This window comes from Mobula hypostoma, chromosome 21 (assembly GCF_963921235.1).
Source record: "Mobula hypostoma chromosome 21, sMobHyp1.1, whole genome shotgun sequence".
Taxonomy (NCBI): Eukaryota; Metazoa; Chordata; class Chondrichthyes; order Myliobatiformes; family Myliobatidae; genus Mobula; species Mobula hypostoma.
The window spans coordinates 62,835,995-62,862,415 of NC_086117.1; the positions used below are offsets into that span (position 1 = coordinate 62,835,995).

Here is a 26,421-nt window from a genome sequence, read left to right on the forward strand (position 1 = left end):
GTCTCCTGGCCAGTATGTTCTACATCTTGTTGCCAAAAAGAGCAGAAAATGCAGTCTTTTATCCTGTCATTGGAAGAATCTCAAAATGAATGACTTTAATATTTATTTACTTTTTTATTATTTGTATCCTTTTGTATATTGTTTGTCATTCTTCATTCATTTTATTGTATTCCTTTATTTTCCTATTAAAATGCCTGCATGAAAATGAATCTCATGGTGCTGCATGGTGACATACACACTCAGCGGCTACTTTATTAGAAACCTTCTGTACCTAAAGTGGCACTGAGTATATGTTGGTGGACTTCTGCTGTAGCTCATCCACTTCAAAGTTTGACATGTTGTGCATTCAGAGATGCTTTTCTACACACCACTGTTGTATCCTGTGGTTATCTGAGCTACTGTCTCCTTCCTGTAAGCTTAACCCAGTCTGGCCATTCTCCTCTGACCTCTCTGATACACAAGACATTTTCGCCCACAGAACTGCCACTCTGGATGTTTTTTGTCTTCCATACGATTCTCTGTAAACTCTAGAGATTACTGCATGTGTGAAAATCCTGAATATCAGCAGTTTCTGAGATACTCAAACTCCCCTGTCTGATACCAACAATCATCCCACAGTCAAAGTAATTAGATCACATTTCTTCCCCATGGTGATATTGGGTCTGAATAACATCTGAACCTCATGACCATGTCAGCACGCTTTTATGCATTGAGTTGCTGCCACATGATTGGCTGATTAGATATTTGCATTAATGAGCAGGTGTATCTAATAAAACGGCCACTGAGTGTCGATATTATAAACAACAGGGGTCACAGTGCTGGTACCTGAGAAGGAAAATGTTTAAACTATGCCAATGCCATCTCAGAAGAATCACTGGAGGCACTCAGATATCCATCAGTTCTGTCTTTATTTCAAAGTTTTCACCTCAGCATTTTTCTGAGTGTCTGTTATCCTCAGCGAGACAGTGAAGTGAGAGTGGGTACTGGTGGATGATTGGAGCTCACTGCAAATTAATTTATGGGCTTCAGAGTTTTTAAGGAGCTCAGATTTGCAGAGGGTGAAAGATGGGAGGGTGGTCAAACAGTGTTGGGATTGTCGTGTCCAGAGGAACAACAAAGATAGCACTAGATTTTGGCAGTGCTTGAGCTGAGCCAGGGTTGGAGCCGGGATATTTCAGAAGCAGTGACAGGTGGTCTTGGCGTAGAGACACACCTGATGCACTCCTCAAAGAGGCCATGGAGGTCTTTTTATGAACATCACTTTGTGTGTGTGATAACGGCTAATTTAGCAACTAGCTACTGCCATTATGCTGCTGGCGTTGAGGACAGCAGTGAAGGTGCTCGGTCTCTTGTGGTGTTCAGTGCTTCCTTCATCATGTCAGTAGCTCAGTTTTCACTACTGTCAAATCATGCAAGTTCTGGGTGGAGATTCAGGAAGATCTTTGTCCTCAGATGTAGAAAGTTTCTTCATGGCTGTTTCCATAAGTTTTGTTTTACCAGTTGGGGTTGTTAGCCCTGAGGGAACCCAACAACCTAGAGGACAGTAGACCGCTCTTAGTCTGCCCTCTACCCTTTGACCTGTTCGGCATGGGTGACCCCACCAACAGCCAAAGCACAAGGCCCTGATTCCGGACAACATATCTCTCTGAGTCATGAGGCGTGCAAGCCTCCAAACCACGACAAGGTTGTGGTCCTCTCAGGGGAAAGTAGCATTGATAGCCAAACTACTGGTTTATTTGGTCATGTTCTCCTTTGTGCTCTACAGCTAGAGTACAGTTTCAGTGGGATAGGATGGGGAAACAGGAGGAAGTGATTCCACTTGTTTTTGATGCAATTGTTTTATAAGTTTTGCCCATGTACATGATAGTTGTTCGTCAAAACCAAAAAATAAGTAGTACCAAGGCTAAATTTTTAAAAATTCTGAAAAGACTCATTAGAGCAGAATCTGAATCAGGTTTAATATCACTGGCATATGTGGTCAAATCTGTTGTCTTTGCAGCAGCAGTACAATGCAATACATGATAATAGAAACTGTAAATCACTGGAAGAATTGTACAGGCGTTTGTATATATGTGTATATAAGAACTAAGATCCTGTGGGACTTCCAAATACAGACTGATAAGTAGGTACGGGCCAACCAGCCAGACATTGTAATACTGGACAAGGAACTGAAGAAAGGAATAGTAATAGATGTGGCAATCCCGCATAACAGTAACAACAGGAAGAAAGAATATGGGAAGCTGGAGAAATACCGGGGCTTGAAAGAGCAGATAGAAAGGATGTGGAAGGTTAAAGTCGAAGTAATCCCAGTGGTGATGATGGGGGCACTTGGAGCTGTGACACCTGGACTGGGAGAGTGGCTCCAACAAATCCTGGGAACAACGCCTGAGATCTCGGACCAGAAGAGCGCAGTACTAGGAACAGTACTACAAACTCCCAGATCTCTGGTAGAGGACCCGAGATTGAGGGAAAAATACACTTTCACACCACCCATAAAGGTGAGAAAATATTATATATGTGAAACCTTCGCTGCTTCATTGGGCAGAGAATTCCACAGATTCACCACTTTCTGGGAAAAGCAGTTCCTCCTCATCTCCGTCCTAAAGCTACTGCCTGGAATCTTGAGGCTATGTTCCCTAGTTCTAGTCTCACCTCCCAGTAGAAACAACTTTTCTGCCTCTATGTTATCTATCCCTTTCATAATTTTATATGTTTCTATAAGATTTCCTCTCATTCTTCTGAATTCCAGCGAGTACAGTCCCAGGCAACTCAATCTCTCCTCATAGTCTAACCCCCTCAGCTCTGGAAACAACCTGGTGAACCTCCTCTGCATCGCCTCCAAAGCCAGTATATCCTTTTTCAAGTAAGGAGACCAAAACTATGTTTAGTACTCCAGGTGTGGCCTCACCAGCATCCTGTACAGTTGCAGCATAACCTCCCTGCTCTTAAATTCAATCCCTCTGGCAATGAAGGCCTACATTCCATTTGCCTACTTGATAGCCTGCTGCACCTGCAAACCAATCTTTTGTGATTCATGCACAAGCTCTCCCAAGTCTCTTTGCACAGCAGCATGCTGCAATCTTTTACCATTTGAATAATAATCTGCTCTTTCAATTTTCCTTCCAAAGTGGATGATCTCACATATACCAACATTGTTCTCCATCTGCCAGACCCTTGCCCACTCACTTATCTATATCTCTCTGCAGACTCTCCAGATCTTTTGCACAATTTGCTGTTCCACTCAATTTAGTGTCATCAGCAAACTTAGATACACTACACCCAGTTCCCTCTTCCAGATCATTAATGTATACTGTGAACATTTGTGGGCCCAGCACCGACCCCTGTGGCACACCACTCACCACTGATTGCCAACCAGAGTAACACCCATGTATCCCAACTCTCTGCTTTCTATTAGTTAACCAATCCTCTATCCATGCTACATTCTTTCCAGATGCCTTGCTATTTTTTCTTCAATGATAGCTGCAAGCATTTTCCCAAACAGATGTTAAACTAACTGGCCTGTGGTTACCTGCCCTTTGCCTACATCCTTTTTTGAACAGTGGCGTGACATTCACCGTCTTCCAATCCTCTGGGACCTACCCAGAATCTAGAGAATTTTGGTAAATCATCACTATAACCTCTGCCATTTCTTTCAGCACCCTGGGATGCATTCCATCAGGATCAGGGGACTTATCTACCTTCAAGCCCACAAGTTTGCTCAGCACCACCTCTTTAGTGATAGCTATTTTATTGAGGTCCTCACCTCCCATCACATCCATAACATCTCTCTTTAGCATGTTAGATGTGTCCTCCACTGTGAAGACCAACACAAAGTAGTCATTGAAAGCCCTGGCCACCTTTTCATTACCCAATATCAATTCCCCCTTCTCATCCTCCAAGGGACCTGCGTTCAATTTAGCCACCTTTTTCCGCTTTATATAATTATAAAAATTTCTACTATCCATTTTTATATTTTGTGCTAGTGTCTTTTCATTATCCAGCTTCCCTTTCTTTATTGTTTGCTTAGTGGTACAATAGTTCATAAAGAGAAAAGAAGTCGTGAGGTAGTGCTCAAGGTTCAATGTCCATTTAGAAATCAGATGGCAGAGGGGAAGAAGCTGTTCCTGAACTGTTGAGTGTGTGGCTTCAAGCTCCTGTACGTTCTTCCTGATGGTAGCAATGAGGAGTGGGCATGTCCTGGGTGATGGGGTCCTTAATGATGAATGCCCCCATTTTGAAGCATCGCTCCTTGATGATGTTCTGGTGGATGCTGGGGAGGCAGCATCTATGGAAAGAAAACTGAGTTAATGTTTCAGCTCAGAGCCCTCCCAGCTGTTTCCCTTTTAGTACATCGGTTTGACCATGTTGCACTTTACGGTAGATGAGCCTGCAGACTTTTGTCCTTCGGGATTGTCTGGATAAGGTATCAGGGTAGCTGAGTATGCCATGTTAGTGCAGTTGGGAGAATGTGGCAGGTGTGTATGTGGTTGTTTGATTGTATGGTGAATCAATTAGGCTTCTTTCGCGTGGTGGACTCTGGCTTTTAGCTTTCAAGTGCATATGTTTTTGTTTTGCTGGGCTTGGTTCCTAGCTCCCGCACTGCATGTTGCCCAGCCTGTGCTGTTCCTAGCATGACTCAATGACAACGTTCAATTATACTGTGCTGCCATGTGTACTGAGGATTCAGCACTTGGGAACCATTCCAAGCATTTTCCAATTTGAAACTAGAAAGTGCCTATTATTTTTAATTTTTAAACAATACTGTGTATCATTTCCGTATTTTAATAATTTAATCCATCCCTCCCCACCACTGAGAACATCTACACAGAGTGTTTCGCAGGAAAGCCTCATCCCTTATCAGGGACACCCACCACCCAGGTCATATTCTCTTCTTCCTTTTGCCATCAGGAAGTAGGTACAGGAGCCTCAGGACTCACACCACCAGGTTTAGAAACACTTATTACCCCTCAAACATCAGGCTCTTGAACCAGAGTGGATAACTTCACTAAACTTCACTTGGCCCATCATTGAAATATTCCCGCAATTTATGGAGTCACTTTCAAGAACTCTGCATCTCATGTTCTTGATATTTATTATTATTTCTTTTTGTATTTGCACAATTTGATGCCTTTTGGTTGAATGCCCAAGTTGGTGCAGTCTTTCATTAATTCTATTATGGTTATTATTGTATTATAAACTTATTGAGTATGCCAGCAAGAAAATAAATCTCAGGGTTGTATATGATGACATATATGTACTTTGATAATAAATTCACTTTGAACTTTCATCTTTTGACATATTATAAACCTAATAATAGGTAAACATAAATCATGAAGCAACATATTGCACTGAAGAATGTCACTGAGTTGAGGAATAACATATAGGAATATGCTTTCCAGGTCTGCGTTCCTCTTCAGAAGGTTCTGATGATTCTTCAGAGAAAGAAAACAGTGAAAGAATTTATTGGCAAGCTGCAATTTTTAAAGTTGGCGATGATTGCAGACAGGTAAACCCATTCACCCTGGGCTTGGTTCTATTACTGTATTGTAGTAAACAACTTACCTTTGTCATCTTTATAGGTTTGAAACAGTAAAGGTTATAGATTTAAAAAAAAACAGGGGTTCCCAACCTGGCTTCCACGAGCCCCTCAGTTCATGGTCGGGGTCCATGCATAAAAAAGGTTGGGAAACCCTGGTTTATATGAATTACACTGCCTTGGTACAGCAGCTAGCATGATTAAAGACTCCACACACCCTGCATATTCTCTCTTCTTCCCTTGTTGACAATCTTCAACTGATCTAGGTTAGGCAATTTGCTACGCAATTCTTAATTAATCCAAGTTCACACTTTATTGTCTCTGCACTAACAGCAATGTAACTATGTTGACCCCAGGCCAACAACTTAAATCATGAATTCTACTGTTCCCTCTGCACCAATGGTCACTCAGACCACGTCTCCAATTTATAACAGCAATATAGGGCATCTCCCATTGGCCAGACGATCAGTCCTTTAGTTCTCCCAGCCCCTGACCTGGGGTTCTTCCTTATGATAGTAGGTCTCCATAGTTCTCGCCTCTTTACATTTGAAGCCCTGTATTCTTATACTCTTTCCTTATCAGTGGAGCAACACAGCACAAGATTGGACTGAACTCAGCTGAAACTGAGCATTCCTACCTGGCTCAAACCAGTCAAACTGGGTCACCCAGACAGTGGCCTGAGATAAGGAGATTACTTCTGCAAACCTGCCATTGTACACTATAGCCAGTTAATCTGAGAATGATCTTATCAGCAGAAACTCCTTGTGTCGATGTTCAATTAAGTTATTAAGCAAGAATCAGTTTATCAAACAGTTCACCAAATGGAGGTTACAGAGCAGCTTCACAAACTGGCAACCTTCGTTCCTTCAAGTTGATGGCAAGAACAAAGACAGTTGGTTTGTCTGCATCCACAGTCTTGACCCATTCGAGTTCAATGTTTCCTTCTATATTTTAATTCTTTCACAGCCAATCCCGTCTCACGTCGGGAAGAAGATACAAAAACTCCCACTTGGCCATGAGCTTCAAAACATTGTTTTGAATCCCTAGTGAAGCATCCGAACAGATCCAAGTGTGAGTGTTGTTTTAGTAAAATGCTCACCAACTTAGACTTTATTCGACACAACAACGTACAGCAGGCATCATACGGACGGAGACGCTTTCGGTAGAAAGGTCTGCTAGCCCATTGTGGGCTCGATATTTGTATGCTAATCACAAAGGGCAATCGCTATTTGAAAAGTTATAGACAATGCATAGACAGTGCCTCCTTTTGAAGCTACATACAAAACATCACACCTTCTGACTTCATCCTTTCTTTCCGACGCCAACATGTCTGGGTTGGTATCCACAGCCTTTAGGAATGCAAGTTAAATCCACAATACATTTATTTAGCATTTTACGTGCTAACATAGAAGTCAATTCATATCTATGAAGTATAGATAATGCTGTCTTCAAAACCACCTGTAAACTTCATCCCAGAGGCGTCAGCAGCGTCTGGTATTCACAGCTTTTAGGAAATGCATTGTTATGAACTCAATCCACAGTACTTTGTCAAACAGGAGACTGGTGGCCAAGCCATTTACGTGTAAATGAATCATCTACCCAAAAACTCACTCTAACACAATGCTTCCTTCCATATTTTAATTCCTTCACAGCCAACCCCGTCTCACGTCGGGAAGAAGATACAAAAGCTCCCACTTGGCCATGAGCTTCAAAACATTGTTTTGAATCTCTAGTGAAGCATTGCTTTCATCAATTTGCTTTTCAGTAATAACTATATACTCAATATAAGCATTCAGTGGCCACTTTATTGGGTACCTCCTCTAGCCATTCAGTGGCCACTGAGTGTATGTTTGTGTATTCTGCTGCTGTAGCACATCCACTTTGAGGTTCAATGTGTTGTGCATTCAGAGATGCTCTTCTACACATTACTGTTGTAACATGTGGTTTTTGAGTTATCTTCCTGTGAGCTTGAACCAGTCTGGCCATTCTCCTCTGACATCTCTCATTAACAAGACATTTTCGCCCACTGAGCTGCCATTCACTGGATATTTTTTGTTTTTTGCACCATTCTCTGTAAATTCTAGAGCAGGGATTTCTTAATGTTTTTATGTCATGATTTTTACATAACTGAGGGATCGTGAACCGCACGTGGAGGACCCCTGCTCTAAGTACTGTTGTGTGTAAAAATCCCAGGGGATCAAACCACTCCATCTGGCATCAACAATCATTCCATGGTCAAAATCATGTAGATCAGATTTCTTCCCCATTTTGTTTGGTCTGAACAACAACTGAACTTCTTGACCATGTTTGCATGCTGTTATGCATTGAGTTGCTGCCACACGATTGGCTGATTAAATATTTGCATTAATGAGCAGGTGTACCTGAGTGTAGATTAAATTTTCCTTGTACAACTTAACTGACTTAGATTTTGTGTTTGCTGTTTCTGAATTGTTTTTGTAAGAAAGTTGGTTGCATATACAGTGTCCTCACATTGTGTATCTCCACAGGACATGTTGGCGTTACAGATCATCGGTCTTTTCAAGAACATTATTCAACTAGTGGGTTTGGACCTGTTTGTCTTTCCCTACAGAGTAGTGGCAACAGCTCCAGGGGTATGTTGGAATTTTGCTAAGAATTCAAATTTATCTTCTGTGATTAAACTTAGTAAGATCCAGTACGTATGCAAAAGTCAGTAACAAGTAATGCCTACTTACTGAAAACAATGTTCTGTACTTGCTTGTCAGAATGTCATGTACATGGAGACACAAAATAATGAAACAGTAGTTTACTCCGCTGTGTGCTGAACTGAGGCCCAAAGCTGAGGCCTTCTCCAGCTTCTCCGGACTTTGAGAAGTCACTTTCATTCCAAATGATGTTTGCTTATTTTTATTGTTTGTACGATTTGATTTTTTTATCCCTCTCTCTGCACATTGGGTAATTGTCAGCCTTTTTTAATGGGTTCTCTCGTGGTTTCTCATTCTGTGGCAGCCTGTAAGGAGACAAATCTCAAGGTTGTGTAAACATACTTTGAACTGTTGTGTAGGAGTCATGTTCTTTCTGTAAATTTAGTGCAAATTGCTAAAAAGCAGTTACGAGACTTCATTACCGTGTGTATATTCTTCAAGACTTTCTGCTTTTAAAGTTCAAAGTAAATTTATTATCAAAGTATGTACAGTACTGCAAAAGTCTTAGGCACATACAGTGGCATGCAAAAGTTTGGGCACCCTGGTCAAAATTTCTGTTACTGTGAGTAGCTAAGCGAGTAAAAGATGAACTGATTTCCAAAAGGCATAAAGTTAAAGATGGCACAGTTCTTTAATATTTTAAGCAAAAAACCTTTTTTATTTCCATCTTTTACAGTTTCAAAATAACAAAACAGGAAACGGGCCCAAAGCAAAAGTCTGGGCACCTACATGGCTGTTCACAGGACTTGTTTCCAAAATGCATCAGGCTTGTTTTGAACCTTTTGAATAGAACTTTTTGGCTGCAATGAGCAAAGGCACGTTTAGAGAAAAAAAAGGTGCAAAATTTCATGAACAGAACCCCTATCCAACTGTTAAGCATGGGGGTGGATCAGTCATGCTTTGGGCTTGTGTTGCAGCCAGTGGCATGGGGAACATCTACTGGTAGAGGGAAGAATGAATTCAATTAAATACCAGCAAATTCTAGAAGCAAACATCACACCATCTGTAAAAAAGCCAAAGGTGAAAATAGGATGGCTTCTACAACAGGATAATGAACCTAAACACACCTCAAAATCCACAATGGACTACCTCAAGGGGCGCAAGCTGAAGGTTTTGCCACGGCCCTCACAGTCCCCTGACCTAAACATCATCAAAAATCTGTGGCTAGACCTCAAAAGAGCAGTGCGTGCAAGACGGCCCAAGAATCTCACAGAACCAGAAGACTTTTGCAAGGAAAAATGGGTGAAAATCTCCCAAACAAGAACTGAAAGACTCTTAGCTGGCTACAAAAAGCATTTACAAGCTGTGATACTTGCCAGAGGGGGTGTTACTAAGTACTGCCATGCAGGGTGCCCAAACTTTTGCTTCGGGCCCTTTTCCTTTTTTGTTATTTTGTACTGTAAAAGATGGAAATAAGAAGGTTTTCTTGCTTAAAATATTAAAGAAATGTGTCATCTTTAACTTTATGCCTTTTGGAAATCAGTTCATCTTTTACTCGCTTAGCTATTCACAGTAACAGAAATTTTGACCAGGGGTGCCCAAACTTTTGCATGCCACTGTGTATATATAGCCTGACTAGGGTGCCTAAAACTTTTGCACAGTACTGTAGTAATTTTATGTATTGCACTGTACTGCTACCACAAAAAAAACAAATTCCATGACATATGTGAGTGATGGTAAACCTGATTCTGATACATGTCTCTATTATGGACTGAGTGTGGGAAGGGGGCAGGGAGAGGGAAATCATGGTTGGGAAAAGTGGATGGGAGAGAGGAGGGAGTGAGAAGCACCAGACAGACATTCAGTAATGATCAATAAACCAATTGAGATTAATTTTCTCGCAGACATTCACAGTAAAATCAGGAATCTCAGGGTAATATATGGTAACATACACTGTTGTGCAAAAGCCTTAGGTACATGTGTATATAGCAAAGGTGCCCAAGACCTTTGTACAGTAAAGTATTTATCATCGTGGAGTGGAGAGCGAGTTTGTAAATCTGACAGGAGCAAAAGATGTTGGAAATGGTGAGGGTGGAGTGCCACGGGAGGGTATGAGAAGGGTTAGGACAAGTGACAGAGGAGTGCCAGGGGCGGGGGATGGCATGGGTGCAGACACACTCAGATCTGGGACACCAAGCAAAGTCGCTTGATTCCAAACAATTGGTTTAGTGACCACTACAAAATGTCTCTCTGGTGCTTCCTGCTCCCTGTCCTCACCCTTCCCCTTTTACCCACCGTGATTCTCCCTCTCAGTCCACAGCAGAGACCCATATCAGAATCAGGTTTATTATCACTCACGAAATTTTTTGGGGGGGCAGCAGTACAGTGCAATATATAAAATTACTACAGTACTGTGTTAAAGTCTAAGGCACCCTAACTATATATGTGTGCCTAAGACTTCTGCAAAGTTCTGTATGCTGTCATGAAATGAGTTAAATGTTGACGCGCTCATTGGGCTATAATCTGTTGTACATGGTAAAAGGTGACAATTCACGTAATCCCTGCAGTTAAGAACTGTCCTTTGTTATTCAAATAACAAACCATGGGTGACAAAGGACATTAAGGACATTCTGAACGCTAAAAAGGGGGTGTTTAGAGATGGAAATAGGGAGGAGCTGAGGGCAATACAGAGAGACCTGAAAGCCAGGATCAGGGAGGCTAAAGACAGGTATAGGAGGAAGCTTGAGTGGAAACTCCAGCAGAACAACATGAGAGAGGTCTGGAGTGGGATGAGGACCATCACTGGGTTCCGGCAAACTAGCAACAGAGGAGCTGAAGGCAGTGTTAACCTGTTCTTTAACAGATTTGACATTGTGGCCCCTGCCCATCACCCCCATGAGTCATCTGTTGTCGGCCCCCAACCAACACATATTCCACTCTCCCCTCCTACCCCTCCTGACAGTCCCCCACCCTGCTCTCATGACTATACCCCTTCCCCACACGAAACCACCACGGTGGGCTTCACAGCTGAACAGGTGAGAAGACAGCTGAAACGTCTCAACCCAAGCAAGGCTGCAGGCCCGGATGGTGTCAGTACCAGGGTGCTCAAAGCCTGTGCCCCTCAGCTATGTGGAGTACTTCGCCATGTCGTCAACCTGAACCTGAGTCTCCAGAGGGTTCCTGTGCCGTGGAAGACGTCCTGCCTCGTCCCTGTGCCGAAGACGCCGTGCCCCAGCGGCCTCAATGAATACAGACCGGTGGCATTGACCTCCCACATCATGAAGACCCTGGAGAGACTTGTTCTGGAGCTGCTCTGGCCTATGGTTAGGCCACACTTAGATCCCCTCCAGTTCGCCTACCAGCCCTGACTAGGAGTTGAGGATGCCATCGTCTACCTGCTGAACCGTGTCTACGCCCACCTGGACAAGCCAGCAAGCACTGTGAGGGTCATGTTTTTTGACTTCTCCAGTGCGTTCAACACCATCCGCCCTGCTCTGCTGGGGGAGAAGCTGACAGCGATGCAGGTGGATGCTTTCCTGGTGTCATGGATTCTTGATTACCTGACTGGCAGACCACAGTACGTGTGCTTGCAACACTGTGTGTCCGACAGAGTGATCAGCAGCACTGGGGCTCCACTGGGGACTGTCTTGTCTCCCTTTCTCTTCCATTTACACCTCGGACTTCAACTACTGCACAGAGTCTTGTCATCTTCAGAAGTTTTCGGATGACTCTGCCATAGTTGGATGCATCAGCAAGGGGGATGAGGCTGAGTACAGGGCTACGGTAGGAAACTTTGTCACATGGTGTGAGCAGAATTATCTGCAGCTTAATGTGAAAAAGACTAAGGAGCTGGTGGTAGATCTGAGGAGGGCTAAGGCACCGGTGACCCCTGTTTCCATCCAGGGGGTCAGTGTGGACATGGTGGAGGATTACAAATACCTGGGGATATGAATTGACAATAAACTGGACTGGTCAAAGAACACTGAGGCTGTCTACAAGAAGGGTCAGAGCCGTCTCTATTCCCTGAGGAGACTGAGGTCCTTTAACACTGTCGGACGATGCTGAGGATGTTCTACGAGTCTGTGGTGGCCAGTGCGATCATGTTTGCTGTTGTGTGCTGGGGCAGCAGGCTGAGGGTAGCAGACACCAACAGAATCAACAAACTCATTCGTAAGGCCAGTGATGTTCCAGGGATGGAACTGGACTCTCTGACGGTGGTGTCTGAAAAGAGGATGCTGTCTAAGTTGCATGCCATCTTGGACAATGTCTCCCATCCACTACATAATGTACTGGTTGGGCACAGGAGTACATTCAGCCAGAGACTCATTCCACCGAGATGCAACACAGTGTGATAGGAAGTCATTCCCGCCTGTGGCCATCAAACTTTACAACTCCTCCCCTGGAGGGTCAGACACCCTGAGCCAATAGGCTGGTCCTGGCAACACACATCAAAGTTGCTGGTGAACGCAGCAGGCCAGGCAGCATCTCTAGGAAGAGGTACAGTCGACACTTCAGGCCAAGACCCTTCGTCAGGACTAACTGAAGGAAGAGTTAGTAAGAGATTTGAAAGTGGGAGGGGGAGGGGGAGATCCAAAATGATAGGAGAAGACAGGAGGGGGGAGGGATGGAGCCAAGAGCTGGACAGGTGATTGGCAAAAGGGATATGAGAGGATCATGGGACAGGAGGTCCGGGAAGAAAGACAAGGGGGGGGGGAACCCAGAGGATGGGCGAGGGGTATAGTCAGAGGGACAGAGGGAGAAAAAGGAGAGTGAGAGAAAGAATATGTGTATAAAAATAAATAACAGATGGGGTTCGAGGGGGAGGTGGGGCATTAGCGGAAGTTAGAGAAGTCGATGTTCATGCCATCAGGTTGGAGGCTACCCAGACGGAATATAAGGTGTTGTTCCTCCAACCTGAGTGTGGCTTCATCTTTACAGTAGAGGAGGCCGTGGATAGACATGTCAGAATGGGAATGGGATGTGGAATTAAAATGTGTGGCCACTGGGAGATCCTGCTTTCTCTGGCAGACAGAGCATAGGTGTTCAGCAAAGCGGTCTCCCAGTCTGCTTCAGGTCTCGCCAATATATAGAAGGCCACATCGGGAGCACCGGACGCAGTATATCACCCCAGCCAACTCACAGGTGAAGTGTTGCCTCACCTGGAAGGACTGTCTGGGGCCCTGAATGGTGGTAAGGGAGGAAGTGTAAGGGCATGTGTAGCACTTGTTCCACTTGCAAGGATAAGTGCTAGGAGGGAGATCAGTGGGGAGGGATGGGGGGGACGAATGGACAAGGGAGTCGTGCAGGGAGCAATCCCTGCGGAAAGCGGGGGGGGCGGGGAGGGAAAGATGTGCTTAGTGGTGGGATCCCGTTGGAGGTGGCGGAAGTTACGGAGAATGATATGTTGGACCCGGAGGCTGGTGGGGTGGTAGGTGAGGACCAGGGTAACCCTATTCCTAGTGGGGTGGTGGGAGGATGGAGTGAGAGCAGATGTACGTAAAATGGGGGAGATGTGTTTGAGAGCAGAGTTGATAGTGGAGGAAAGGAAGCCCCTTTCTTTAAGAAAGGAGGACATCTCCCTCGTCCTAGAATGAAAAGCCTCATCCTGAGAGTCCTGGACTTATTTCCTGGCATAATTTACATATTACTATTTAATTATTTATGGTGCAACTGTAACGAAAACCAATTTCCCTCGGGATCGATAAAGTATGACTATGACTAATTTTTAACAATGTGCAATATCGATGGAGGGCAGGAAGAAATCTGGTGCAATGTGATTGGATCTCACTGTAATCAGGCTGACTAATGAGATTCCCCAGTCATAATATCAGCCCTGGCTTGTGACTATATGCCTTCCTGACCTGGAGATAAGTCACTGTTTCTCCCAACCTACGGTCCATGTCCCTCTTGCTTAATGGTATTGGTCCATGGCAGATAAAAGGTTGGGAACCCCGGCATTACTGCCACTGGGTCAGAATCCTCTCAGCACAGTGTGCTCTGGAATATGCTTGCTCACCCTCGCCACTTCAAGGACAGTTGAAGGTCAGCTTTGTCAATGATGGTTGTAATCTGTAAGAGAATGGCATGTTTAACGTGATGCAGTTACGGCCCCAGCCACCCAGGTTCAACTCCTGCGGCTGTCTGTAAGCAGTTTTTACTTTCTCCCCATGACCACATAGGTTGCCTTCAGATGCTCAGGTTTCCTCCCACATTCCAGAGGCAGGTTACTGGGTTAATTGGTCACACAGATGGGGTGTAATTGAGCAACTCAGGCTCATTAGGCCAGAAGGGCCAGTTACCATGCTGTATCTTGCTAAGTCATTAATTAAACACATTTTCAATGTCGTGACTATTATTAGTTAAATGCAGGATAAAAAGGGTTCCCAAGCTGAGGTTCACTGAATTCTCTGTTAATGATAGGGGCTCATGGCATAGAACAGGTTAGCAACTCCTGCAGTACAGGAACAAGGTTCTCAGAGATATTTTTTTGTTGACAAAATTCAAATCTGTCAAGTTTTATTTTAGTGTGTAATTATTTATTCCAGTGTGGAGTTATTGAATGTATCCCTGACTGCAAGTCACGAGATCAGCTGGGCAGGCAGACAGACTTTGGAATGTATGATTACTTCAGGAACCAGTACGGCGACGAATCTACACTGGCATTCCAGCAGGTAAGGTCAAATCATCCATTTAACTACAACTACAGAACTGTACAAAAATAGTAGGCACACATATATAGCTAGGGTACCTAGTACTTTTGCACAGTACTGTATTTGTCAATGTGGAGCATAGAGCGGGTTTGTAAATGTGGCGGGAGCAAAGCATGTTGGGAATGGTGAGGTTGGAGCGCTGCGGGAGGGGTGAGGGACAGGTGGCAGAGAAGGAGTGGTAGTGCAGGCGCAGACACACCCAGTCCTGAGACACCAGGCAAGGTCATTTGATTCCAAACAATTAGTTTGTTGATCAAAGGCAATCCGGGTTCATTTCCTGTTGCTGTCTATAAGAATTTTGTACATTTTCCTCGTGACCACGTGGGTTTCCTCCGGGTGCTCCAGTTTCCTCCCACAGCCCAAAGACATACCAGTTGGTAGGTTAATTGAAAATTGTAAGTTGTCCATGATTAGGATGGGCTCAAAGGGCTGGAAGGGCCTATTCTGCGCTAATGCTCAATAAATATATAAATAAACAAATTAATGGATAAATAAATGAATAAATTACAGAAAGTCTCTCTGTTCCTTCCTGCTCCCTCCACACCCCACTTTTCCCAACCATAGTTCCCCTCTCCCTGACCCCTTCCTCCTCTCAGTCCACAATAGAGACCCATATCAGAATCAGGTTTATCATCACTCATATCTGTCATGAAATTTGTTTTTCTTTGCTGCAGAAGTACAGTGTGATGCATAAAATTACTACAGTACTGTGCAAAAGTCTCAGGCACCCGAGTTGTATATACTGTACGCACCTAAGAATTTTACACAATAATGTAACTGTTACATGTCACTGCAAAGACGAAAGTATTCATTGTTCTGGGAAAGACAAGATTGACTGTGATTGAATGGAGGTCCTTAAAGTTACCTTGAGAATGAATAACTTTAAAGAAGATGTATGTATTTGTGACGGTGTGTGTTTGTGGGTCTTAAATGTAGGGCAGGAACTAACAATCCCATATCAAAAGATCCACAGATGCCGGTAATCTGAAATGAAAAATTTGCTGGCTGCCTCCAGCACATCCTTGTGTGTGTTGGTTGTTGATCCAAACGACACATTTCACTGTATGTTTCAATATATAGATCTGAATCTGATTTTTAAAAAACCTTGCTATCTTTGTACATTTACATCACAGCTTTAACCCTTTCTGTCTTTCTTGAAGGCGCGTTATAACTTTATCCGCAGCATGGCTGCATACAGCCTCCTCCTCTTCCTGCTGCAGATCAAAGACCGACACAATGGGAACATCATGCTGGACCGAAAAGGTCACCTCATCCACATAGGTCAGTGCTCATCCTGAAAGAACATCACACGAGTCTCTTCAGCATCCCAAGCTGACTCAGTTCATTTTAAGGGGTTCCCAGTGCAGAATGTGTCTCCCATAGACGTTGTTGATGTTCATCGTCCATCACTTTCCATACAACGTCTTCAGTCTGCCAGTCCGTTTTTAAGGGCACTTAAAATCAGATGTTTGGGCAGTGGTACACTACTGAATAGGGATGGCACGGTTAGTAGTGATTAACATAACACTATTACAGCACCAGCCACCCGGGTTCATTTCCCGCTGCTGCCTGTAAGGAGTTTGTATGCTCTGCCCGTGACCGTGTGGGTTTCCTCCGGGTGCGCTGGTTTCTTCCCACAGTCCAAAGTCATCCGGGAAGTAAGTTGTGTTCATGCTGGAGGAAGACGATGCGAGCTGACTTGTCTAAGATGATAAGAGGCGTAGGTAGAGTGAACAGCGTGGAAATGACTACTGCAAGAGGACATAATGTTATGGTAACACACACAAAATGCTCTTCTTCAGGACTTGGCCCGAAACATCGACAGTTTATTAATTTCCATAGATGCTGCCCAACCTGCTGAGTTCCCCAACGTTTTAATGTGTTGCTTTAGATGTCCAGTCTCTGCAGACTTTCTCGTGTTTATAATCTGATAGAGATTGGAGGGATGTCAGGGGTAGGTTTTTTATTCGGAGTGTGGTGGGTACATAGAACACGCTGTCACGAGTGGTGGTAAAGGCTTACATTAGGGATATTTAAGAGACTCTTAGATAGGCACATGGATGAAAGATAAATGAAGGGCTGTGAAGGAGGGAAAATTTAGATTAATTATGATTAAAAAGTCATCACAACATTGTGAAAGAACTGTACTGTTCTAAGTGGATGCTGGAGTGTTCGAAGAAGCTCCTTCTGGTCACCGAACCAAGTGTTCCAGGGCATTGCCTCTTAATGATGTTGGGAAGCTGTCCTGGTTCAAGCCTCAATATCCCCAACAACACTGACAAACCGACCAGTGAATTTCATGGAGAAGTTTCACTGGGCTCCAGTTAAACCTTATAGTGTACATGAGATGATATTACCTCCACTGGAAAGGGTGGGGTTGTACAGAGGCTGATGGGGAAAGTATACTTTACGTCAGATGAACATTCTCTGGCCTTATGGAATTAGCTCTGTAGTAGAGGGAATCAGAATCAGGGTGAATATCACCAGCATATGTTGTGAAATTTGTTCACTTAACAGCAGCAGTTAACCATAATCCTTGATGATGGGCACCATCTTTTCATGGCATCGCTCCTTGATGATGTCCTGGATACTACAGATGCTGGTGCCCATGATGGAGCTGACTGAGTTTATAACTCCCTGCAGCTTATTTCGATCCTGTGTAGTAGCCCCCCCCCCCCCACCATACCAGACAGTGATCCAGCCAGTTAGAATGCTCTCCACGGTACATCTGTAGAAACTTTCGAGTATTGTGAGAACACTCCTTTGTTCGATCTGATACGGAACAGTTAACAAAATCCACTGCCCTCCTTGGACACCTGACTAATCCAAGCCCTGTGCATTACAGATTTTGGTTTCATGTTTGAGAGCTCACCAGGGGGCAACCTTGGCTGGGAGCCTGACATCAAGCTTACCGACGAAATGGTGATGATTATGGGTGGAAAGATGGAGGCTACGCCCTTCAAGTGGTTCATGGAGATGTGCGTTAAGGGATACTTGGCGGTCAGGTGAGAAACCTTCAAACCGAAATGATAAAAAGTCAAAACTAGGGTTAATAAGTGTCCTTTGTAACTTACTGAGTCATTGGGAACTTATTTACTAAGGGTATATTCTGAATGTGGCACTCCATGTCAGGTGGTTGAGGCAATCAGTGTAGTTGGTTATGGGCAACTTGGGTAAGTAGCTGAGAGGGAAAGGAAGAGAGCTACATATGACTGTGCAAAGGTCTTAGGCACATAAATATAGCTAGGGTGCCTGAGACTTTTGCACAGTATTGTATTTGTCGATGTGGAGTGGAGAGCAAGTTTGTAAATCTGGCGGGAGCAAAGTATGTTGAGAATAGTGAGGGTGGAGCGCCGTGTAAGGGGAGGGGGACAGGTGGCAGAAGAGTCCCAGAGGTGGGAGGTAGTGGCGTGGGTGCAGACACACCCAGCCCAGAGACACCAGGCAAGGCCATCTGATTCCAAACAATCAGTTTATTGATCATTACAGAATGTTTCGTTGATGCTTCTCACTCCCTCCGCTCTCCCTTCCCCTTTTCCCAACCACGATTTCCCTCTCCCTGCCCCCTTCCCACTCTCAATCCACAATAGAGACCCAGATCAGAATCAGGTTTACTATCACTCATGTATGCCATGAAATTTGTGTTTTTTCGTGGCAGCTGCAGCCATGCAGTGCAATACATAAACTTACTACTGGACTGTGCGAAAGCCTTAGACATCCTAGCTATATATATGTGCCTAAAATATTTGCACAGTACTGTAAGTGAAAGTATTTTATATTCCACTTGAGGAATAGAGAATATAAGCGACAGACTACAATAAATTGTGGACATAGCCTAGTCCATCACAGGAAAAATTCTCCCCACCACTGAGCACATTTACCTGGAGTGCTGCCAGAAGGAAACAGCATCTGTCATCAAGGCCCCCACCATCTAAGCCACGCTGTCCTTCTCACTGCTGCCATCGAGTCAAGGAGGTGGTGCAGGAGCCTTAGTTCTTCCAGCAAGGGTGCAATGTTAAGGAAGTATTAAAGTTTATTCCCCTCTGTAGGTGCTGATTGAATTGCTGAGTTCCTCCAGCATTTGTGCATTTAGCTAGTTATATATGTTACTAACAAATTTAATTAGAAAATAGACTATGGAACTTTGGGATGCTGGGAGCTGGGATGATTTTTTCACACTTTGTACCATTCGGAGCCTCAGGTAGTCGTTAATGTTCCTACTCTTCAGGCCTTACATGGATGCAGTGGTGTCGCTTGTTACACTCATGTTGGATACGGGACTTCCCTGTTTCCGGGGCCAGACCATCAAACTTCTCAAGTAAGTGTGATGTGGTTAGATCTTACCAGATTTTGGAACTTGCAGGTACTGTTCTTTCAGTTAATGCACTGTAAATCCTGCAGAATTCAAATCAACTTGCAATAAGTCTATTATGATTTAACTTATTTACTGTGTGTTATGCCACTGGTGTTTAGGGCAACAACGAAGGTCCTCCATCTCTGGCGTTGTTCAGGTCTTCCATTGTCACGCCAGTAGCTTGCTCTCAGTTTTTGCTACTGTCAGTCATGCAAGTCCCGGCTGGAGACTCAGGAATACCATCACACTCAGACGTAGAAGGATTCTTCATTGCTGTTTCTGTAACAATTTTGTTTTACCAGTCAGAGTTGTTAGCTCTGAGCTGAACCCCTGAACCTGGAGGACTGGTAGTCCGGCCTCTGCCCTATGACCTGTTTGGCATGGGTGACTCTACAAAGAGTCAAAGCATAAAGCCCTGACTCCGGCCAGCAGAGTTCTCTGGGTCCCTGAGGCACACAAGCCTCCAAACCACAAGAAGGCTTTGGCCCTCTTGGAGGTGTAATTTGAAATGACCACAAAGGGGAGAGTACAGAGGATGTCAGAAGCAGGATATTTTACACAGTGGTGAGTGCGTGGAATGCTCTGCCAGGGGAGGTGGGAGAGGCAGATACATAAAGGACATTTAAGAAACTTTTATATAGACACATGAATGATAGAAAGGTGGAGGCCTATGTATGAGGGAAAGGTTAGAGTAGGTTAAAAGGTCAGCACAATGTCATGGGCTGAAAGGTCTGTACAGGGCTGTGCTGAACTATGTTCTCTGTACTCTTCAACTGCCTAGAATCGGGGTTTCAGGTTCTTCTAACACATCTGGTAGGGAGAAGATACATCTCTGCCAAAGGAGGTGTAAGGTGCTCGCCTGCAGACCCTTGGGCAAGATGTAGCCAGATCAGGCTCATGTGAAGCCATGGGAGCAGATGCTGGATGGTTGTATGAGCAGCTGGTGCAGATTATAAGCCCTGGTTGTGTGACTACTGACACCAGACAGACAATCAATGAAGAGTATTAATAGTGGACACCAGGTAGACAATCTCTGAAGAGTATTGATAATGGCTGGGTTCGCCTGTCTTGTAAAGCCACTGCCCAGAAGAAGACAATGACAAACCACTTTTGTAGAATTTGACAAGTACAATCATGGAAAGACCGTGATTACCAATGTCATACAACAGGGCACATAATGATGATGTCATACAACACGGCACATAATGATGATGATGATGATGTTTTTCAGACAAAGATTCAATCCCAACGTGAGTGAGAGAGAGGCAGCAAACTTCATCATCAAGGTTATACAGAACTGCTTCCTAAGCAACAGGTTGGTGAATTACTCAACAACATACACAAAATGCTGGAGGAACTCAGCAGGCCAGGCAGCATCTAGAAAAAGAGTACAGTTGATGTTTCAGGCTGAAACCCTTCAGCAGGACTGGAGAACATAGCCAGGGAGTAGATTTAAAAGGTCGGGAGAGGGGAGAGAGAAACACAAGGTGATAGGTGAAGCCTGGAGGGGGGAAGATGTAGCAAAGAGCCGGGAAGTTAATTAGTGAATGAGATAGAAGGCCATGGAAGAAACAAAAGAGGGGAGGAGCACCAGAGAGACGATGGGTGGGCAAGGAGAGAGGGAAAAGGGGATGGGGAATGGTGAAGGGGGGCGGGGGGGTGTGGTGGCCATTACCGGAATTTAGAGAAGTCAGTGTTCAGGCCGTCAGGTTGGAGGCTACCCAGACTGAATATAAGGAGATGTTTATCCAACCTGAGTGTGGTCTCATCACAACAGTGGAGGAGGCTATGGATGGACATATCGGAATGGGAATGGGAAGTGGAAATAAAATAAACTTTTTCTGGCAGATGGAGCATAGGTGCTCAGCCACGTGGTCTCCCAATCTACATCGGGACTCACTGATATACAGGAGGCCACACCAGGAGCACTGACCCCAACAGACTCACAGGTGAAGTGTTGCCTCACCTAGAAGGACAATTTGTGTCCCTTAATGGTAGTGAAGGAGGAGGTGTAGCACTTGTTCTGCTTGCAAGGATAAGTGCCAGGAGGGAGATCAGTGGAGAGGGATGACTGGACAAGGGAGTTGAGCAGGGAGCGATCCCTGTGGAAAGCAGAAAGTGGGGGTGGGGGGAGCTCATTGGAGGTGGCAGAAGTTTTGGAGAATTATGTGTTGGATGTGGAGGCTGGTGGGGTGGTTAGTGAGGACAAGGGGGAACCATTTTCTCTGGTAGAGTGGCGGAAGAGCAGACATGCGTGAAATGGAAGAGATGCGTTTGAGGGCAGCACTGATGGTGGTGGAAGAGAAGCCCCTGTCTTTGAAAAAGGAGGACATGTCCATTGTTCTAGAATGGAAAGCCTCATTCTGAGAGCAGATGCGGCAGAGATGGAGGAATTGAGAGAAAGGGTTGGCTTTTTTTTACAAGTAACAGTGTCGGACGAGGGAGAAATAGCTGTGAGAGTCTGTGGGTTTGTAATAGACATCAGTGGATAAGCTGTCTCTGGAGGTAAGTCAGTGAGATCGAGAAAGTGGAAGAAGGTGTCGGAAATGGACCAGGTAAATTTGAGGTCAGGGTGGAAGTTGGAGGCAAAGTGGATGAAGTTGACAAGTTGAGCACGAATACAGGAAGCAGCACCAATGCAGTCATCAATGTAGCATAGGAAAAATGCAGGACAGTCACCAGTGTAGGCTTGGAACATAGATTGTTCCACGTAGCTGACAAACAGGCATGCGTAGCTGGGACCCATGCGAGCGCCCATAGCTACCCCTTCTGTTTGTAGGAAGTGGGAGGAGCCAAAGGAGAAATTATTTAGAGTGAGGACAAGTTCCGCTAGGAACAAGTGTGACACCTGCCCCTACACCTCCTCCCTCACTACCATTCAGGGTACTAAACAGTCCTTCCAGGTGAGGCAACACTTCACCTGTGAGTCTGTTAGGGTCATGTAATGTGTTCGGTGCTCCCAGTGTGGCCTCCTGTATATCAGTGAGATCCAACGTAGATTGGGAGACTGCTTCGCTGGGCACCTATGCTCCATCTGCCAGTAAAGTGGAATCTCCCAGTGGCCACCCTTTATAATTACACTTCCCATTCCCATTCCAATATGTCCATCCATAGCCTCCTCCACTGTCATGATGCAGCCACACTTAGGCTGGAGGAACAACACCCTATATTCCATTTGGGTAGCCTTCAACCTGATGGCATTAACACTGATCAAAGTTGCTGGTGAACGCAGCAGGCCAGGCAGCATCTGTAGGAAGAGGTGCAGTCGACGTTTCAGGCCGAGACCCTTCGTCAGGACTAACTGAAGGAAGAGTGAGTAAGGGATTTGAAAGTTGGAGGGGGAGGGGGAGATCCAAAATGATAGGAGAAGACAGGAGGGGGAGGGATGGAGCTGAGAGCTGGACAGGTGAAAGGCAAAAGGGGATACGAGAGGATCATGGGACAGGAGGTCTGGGAAGAAAGACAAGGCGGGGGAGAAACAGAGGATGGGCAAGAGGTATATTCAGAGGGACAGAGGGAGAAAAAGGAGAGTGAAAGAAAGAATGTGTGTATAAAAATAAGTAACAGATGGGGTACGAGGGGGAGGTGGGGCCTTAGCGGAAGTTAGAGAAGTCAATGTTCATGCCATCAGGTTGGAGGCTACCCAGACGGAATATAAGGTGTTGTTCCTCCAACCTGAGTGTGGCTTCATTTTTACAGTGTTACTTATTTTTATACACATATTCTTTCTCTCACTCTCCTTTTTCTCCCTCTGTCCCTCTGAATATACCTCTTGCCTATCCTCTGTTTCTCCCCCCCCCCCCCCGTCTTTCTTCCTGGACCTCCTGTCCCATTATCCTCTCATATCGCCTTTTGCCTATCACCTGTCCAGCTCTTGGCTCCATCCCTCCCCCTCCTGTCTTCTCCTATCATTTTGGATCTCCCCCTCCCCCTCCAACTTTCAAATCCCTTATTCACTCTTCCTTCAGTTAGTCCTGACAAAGGGTCTCGGCCTGAAACGTCGACTGCACCTCTTCCTACAGATGCTGCCTGGCCTGCTGCGTTCACCAGCAACTTTGATGTGTGTTGCTTGAATTTCCAGCATCTGCAGAATTCCTGTTGTTGGCATTAACACTGATTTCTCAAACTTCCAGTAACGCTCCCCCCAACTACCCTCTTTCACCATTTCCCTTTTTCCCTCTTTCTCTCTCTCATCTTACCTCCTTGCCTGCCCATTACCTCCCTCTGTTGCTCCTCACCCTTTTCTTTCTTCTATGGCCTTTTATCTCTTTCACTTATCAACTTCCCAGCTCTTTACTTCATCCCTCCCCCTCCAGGTCTCACCTATCACCTGGTGGTTCTCTCTCCCCTCTCCCCCACCTTTTAAATCTACTCCTCAGCTTTTTTCTCCAGTCCTGCGGAAGAGTTTTAGCCCGAAATGTCAACTGTTCTCCTTTTTCAGTAGATGCTGCCTGGCCTGCAGAGTTCCTCCAGCATTTTGTATGTGTTGCTCAAATTTCCAACATCTGCAGATTTTCTCTTGTTGGTGAATCACTCTCTTCTTTTCATTGGTTCTCTTCCTTCCTCCGGTGGAGCTACATTTAATGCAGCTGAGAAGGGGTGGATTTATATTATGTCCTGTTCTGTGGGAGTACTTTCCTTGAAACGTCAAGATCTTGGTGTCAAATGGTGCAATTTAATATCAGAGAATGTATACAGACACAACCTGAAATTCTGATTCTTCACAGACATCCACAAAACAAAAAAACCCAAAGAATAGAAACATCAGAACCCCCAAAGCCCCTCATCCCCCTCCCATGCACAAGCAGCAGAACCATCGACCCTCCCTCTCTACTCCCCCCGCCCCTTTGTGACAGTAGAAGCACCGACCCTCCCAGAATTACATCACATCTTTGTTCGTGAGAGAGGTTGGGGAGATGATGGGATATTCATAGATCTTACAAAATAAAAAAAATCCCAAAATAATTGATGGATACAGCCCAATCCATCACTGGTAAAGCCCTCCCCACCATTGAGCACATCTACAAATGAGTTTGTACATGAAACGCTGACGCAAGACCGCCACCTCCCAGGTTGTGCTCTCTTCTTGCTCCTGGCATCAGGACTCACACCATCAGGTTTAAGAACAGTTACCACCCCTCAACCATCAGGCTCTTGAACCAAAGGGGATAATTTCATTCAACTTCACTTGCCCCATCATTGAAGTGTTCCCACAACCTATGGACTCGCCTTCAAGGACTCTTATCTCACGTTCTCAATATTTATTGTTTATTTATTTATTATTATTATCTCTTTCTGTCTTCTGCACTCTGGTTGAACACACTATTTGAGCAGTTTATCACTGATGTTGTATATGGTGACATATACTGTATGTACTTTGATAATAAAATTTACTTTGAACTTTAATAAGAAGCATAATGCTCAAAATAATCAAGCCGTGTTATTACTTGTCAGGAGTAAAACGTATGACTGGATCCAGTACTACCAGAACCAGATCCCGTACTGATGGAGGGCATTGAACCAACCTGTTGTCTTCTCAAAGTGTGATTGTGCGGTATCACTGCTGTATCCCTCTTGCACTTTTTCTTTTAATCGATTTGTTTTAGCCACATTCAACGGCTGTACTTTAAAACTAGATCTGGGACCTCACAACAATCACTTCTATAAAAACATTCTTCAATCACACTATGATTATAGAGCATAGAATGTTTATCAAATCATTGTAGAAGCATTGATTGCACTATTTGTTGTCTGTGATGCTGAGGAGATGAGTATAAATATCAAAGATGTATGTGGAGATACTATTTTTCTGTAGAGTATGTAAATGTAATACAGATGAGTTCAATCTATGATGTCAATAAAGCAATGGAATTAGTTTGGTGTTGGAAGCCGTCAACTGTTTTTAATTCCTGATGAAGGGTCTCTGCCCAAAACATCGACTAAACGTAAGTGCTGTGCAAAGGTACTTTGAACTTATGTGTAGAATTCATGGTCTTCCTGTAAATTTAGTGCAAATTACTGAAAAGCAATAATGAGACTTCTTTACCATGTGCATATTCTTCAAGATTTTCTGCTTTTGAAGTTCAAAATAAACTTATTTTCAAAGTATGTACAGTACTGTGCAAAAGTATTCGGCATATATATATAGAGAGAGAGAGAGTTGGGGAGCCTTAGACTATTGCACAGTACTGTAGTAATTTTACGTATTGCTCTGCACTGCTGCCCCCCAAAAAAACAAATTTCATGACATATGTGAGTGTGTGACTGATGATAAATCTGATTCTAATATGGGTCTCTACTGTGGACTGACAATGGGAAGGGGACAGGGAGAGGGGAATCATGGTTGGGAAAAGAGGAGGGGGCAGGAAGCACTAGAGAGACATTCTGTAATGATCAATAAACCAATTGTGTGGAATCAACTGACCTTGCCTGGGGTCTCAGGACTGGGTGTATCTGCACCTCTGCCCTAAGAGTCCTAGGCATAAGACTTCCCCCACTCCCTCTGCCCCTGGCATTCCTTCTCTGCCATCTGTCCCCCACCTCTCCCATGGCACTCCACCCTCGCCATTTCCAACATCCTTTGCTCCCGCCAGATTTACAAACTTGCTCCACGTTGACAAATGCAGTATTGTGCAAAAGGCATCCTATGTGCCAAAGACAGTACAGTGGAACATAGAACAGTGCAGTGCAGGAACAGACACTTCAGTCCACAGTGTTGTGCTGAGCCAGTGAATGGCCAACTAAACTAATCTCTTGTGCCTACACAATGACCATCCAATGACCATTTTCCTCACATTCATGTGCCTATCTCAACCTCTCTTAAAAGTCCCTAATGGATCTGCCTCTACCACCACCCCAGGCAGCGTGTTCCAGGCACCCACCACTCTCTGTTTAAGAAAAATTCCCCTCACATCTTCTCTGAACTTCCCCCTTCTCATTTTCAATGCATGCCCTCTGGTTTTAGACATTCCAACCTGAGGAACAAGCTACTCCCTATCTACTCATCTATGTCTCTCATAATCTTATAAATGTCTATCAAATCTCCCCTCAATCTCTCAATCGCACATACCTCCTAAACCAGGCAGCATCCTGGTAAATCTCTTGTACACTCTCTTCAAAGCCTCGATATCCTTCCTATAATGGGGCAACCAGAATTGTAGGCAATACCCAGATGCAGCCTAACTAGAGTTTTATTAG

The 26,421-nt window shown here is 44.6% G+C and overlaps 1 protein-coding gene across 2 annotated transcripts in view; it reads left to right on the forward strand.

Moving 5' to 3' along the window:
- Positions 1 to 25,099, forward strand: part of LOC134360064 (phosphatidylinositol 4-kinase alpha) — a 267,869-nt gene extending 242,770 nt beyond the window's left edge. For both annotated transcript variants that reach the window (XM_063074140.1, XM_063074141.1), the window contains 8 exons: positions 5,400 to 5,506; positions 8,044 to 8,148; positions 14,706 to 14,831; positions 16,031 to 16,151; positions 17,716 to 17,875; positions 19,099 to 19,188; positions 20,456 to 20,539; positions 24,679 to 25,099. In XM_063074140.1, coding sequence (XP_062930210.1) covers positions 5,400 to 5,506; positions 8,044 to 8,148; positions 14,706 to 14,831; positions 16,031 to 16,151; positions 17,716 to 17,875; positions 19,099 to 19,188; positions 20,456 to 20,539; positions 24,679 to 24,730 — 845 coding nt within the window. In that variant the 3' untranslated portion in view covers positions 24,731 to 25,099. The remainder of the gene's footprint in view (positions 1 to 5,399; positions 5,507 to 8,043; positions 8,149 to 14,705; positions 14,832 to 16,030; positions 16,152 to 17,715; positions 17,876 to 19,098; positions 19,189 to 20,455; positions 20,540 to 24,678) is intronic.
- Positions 25,100 to 26,421: the final 1,322 nt, after the last annotated feature.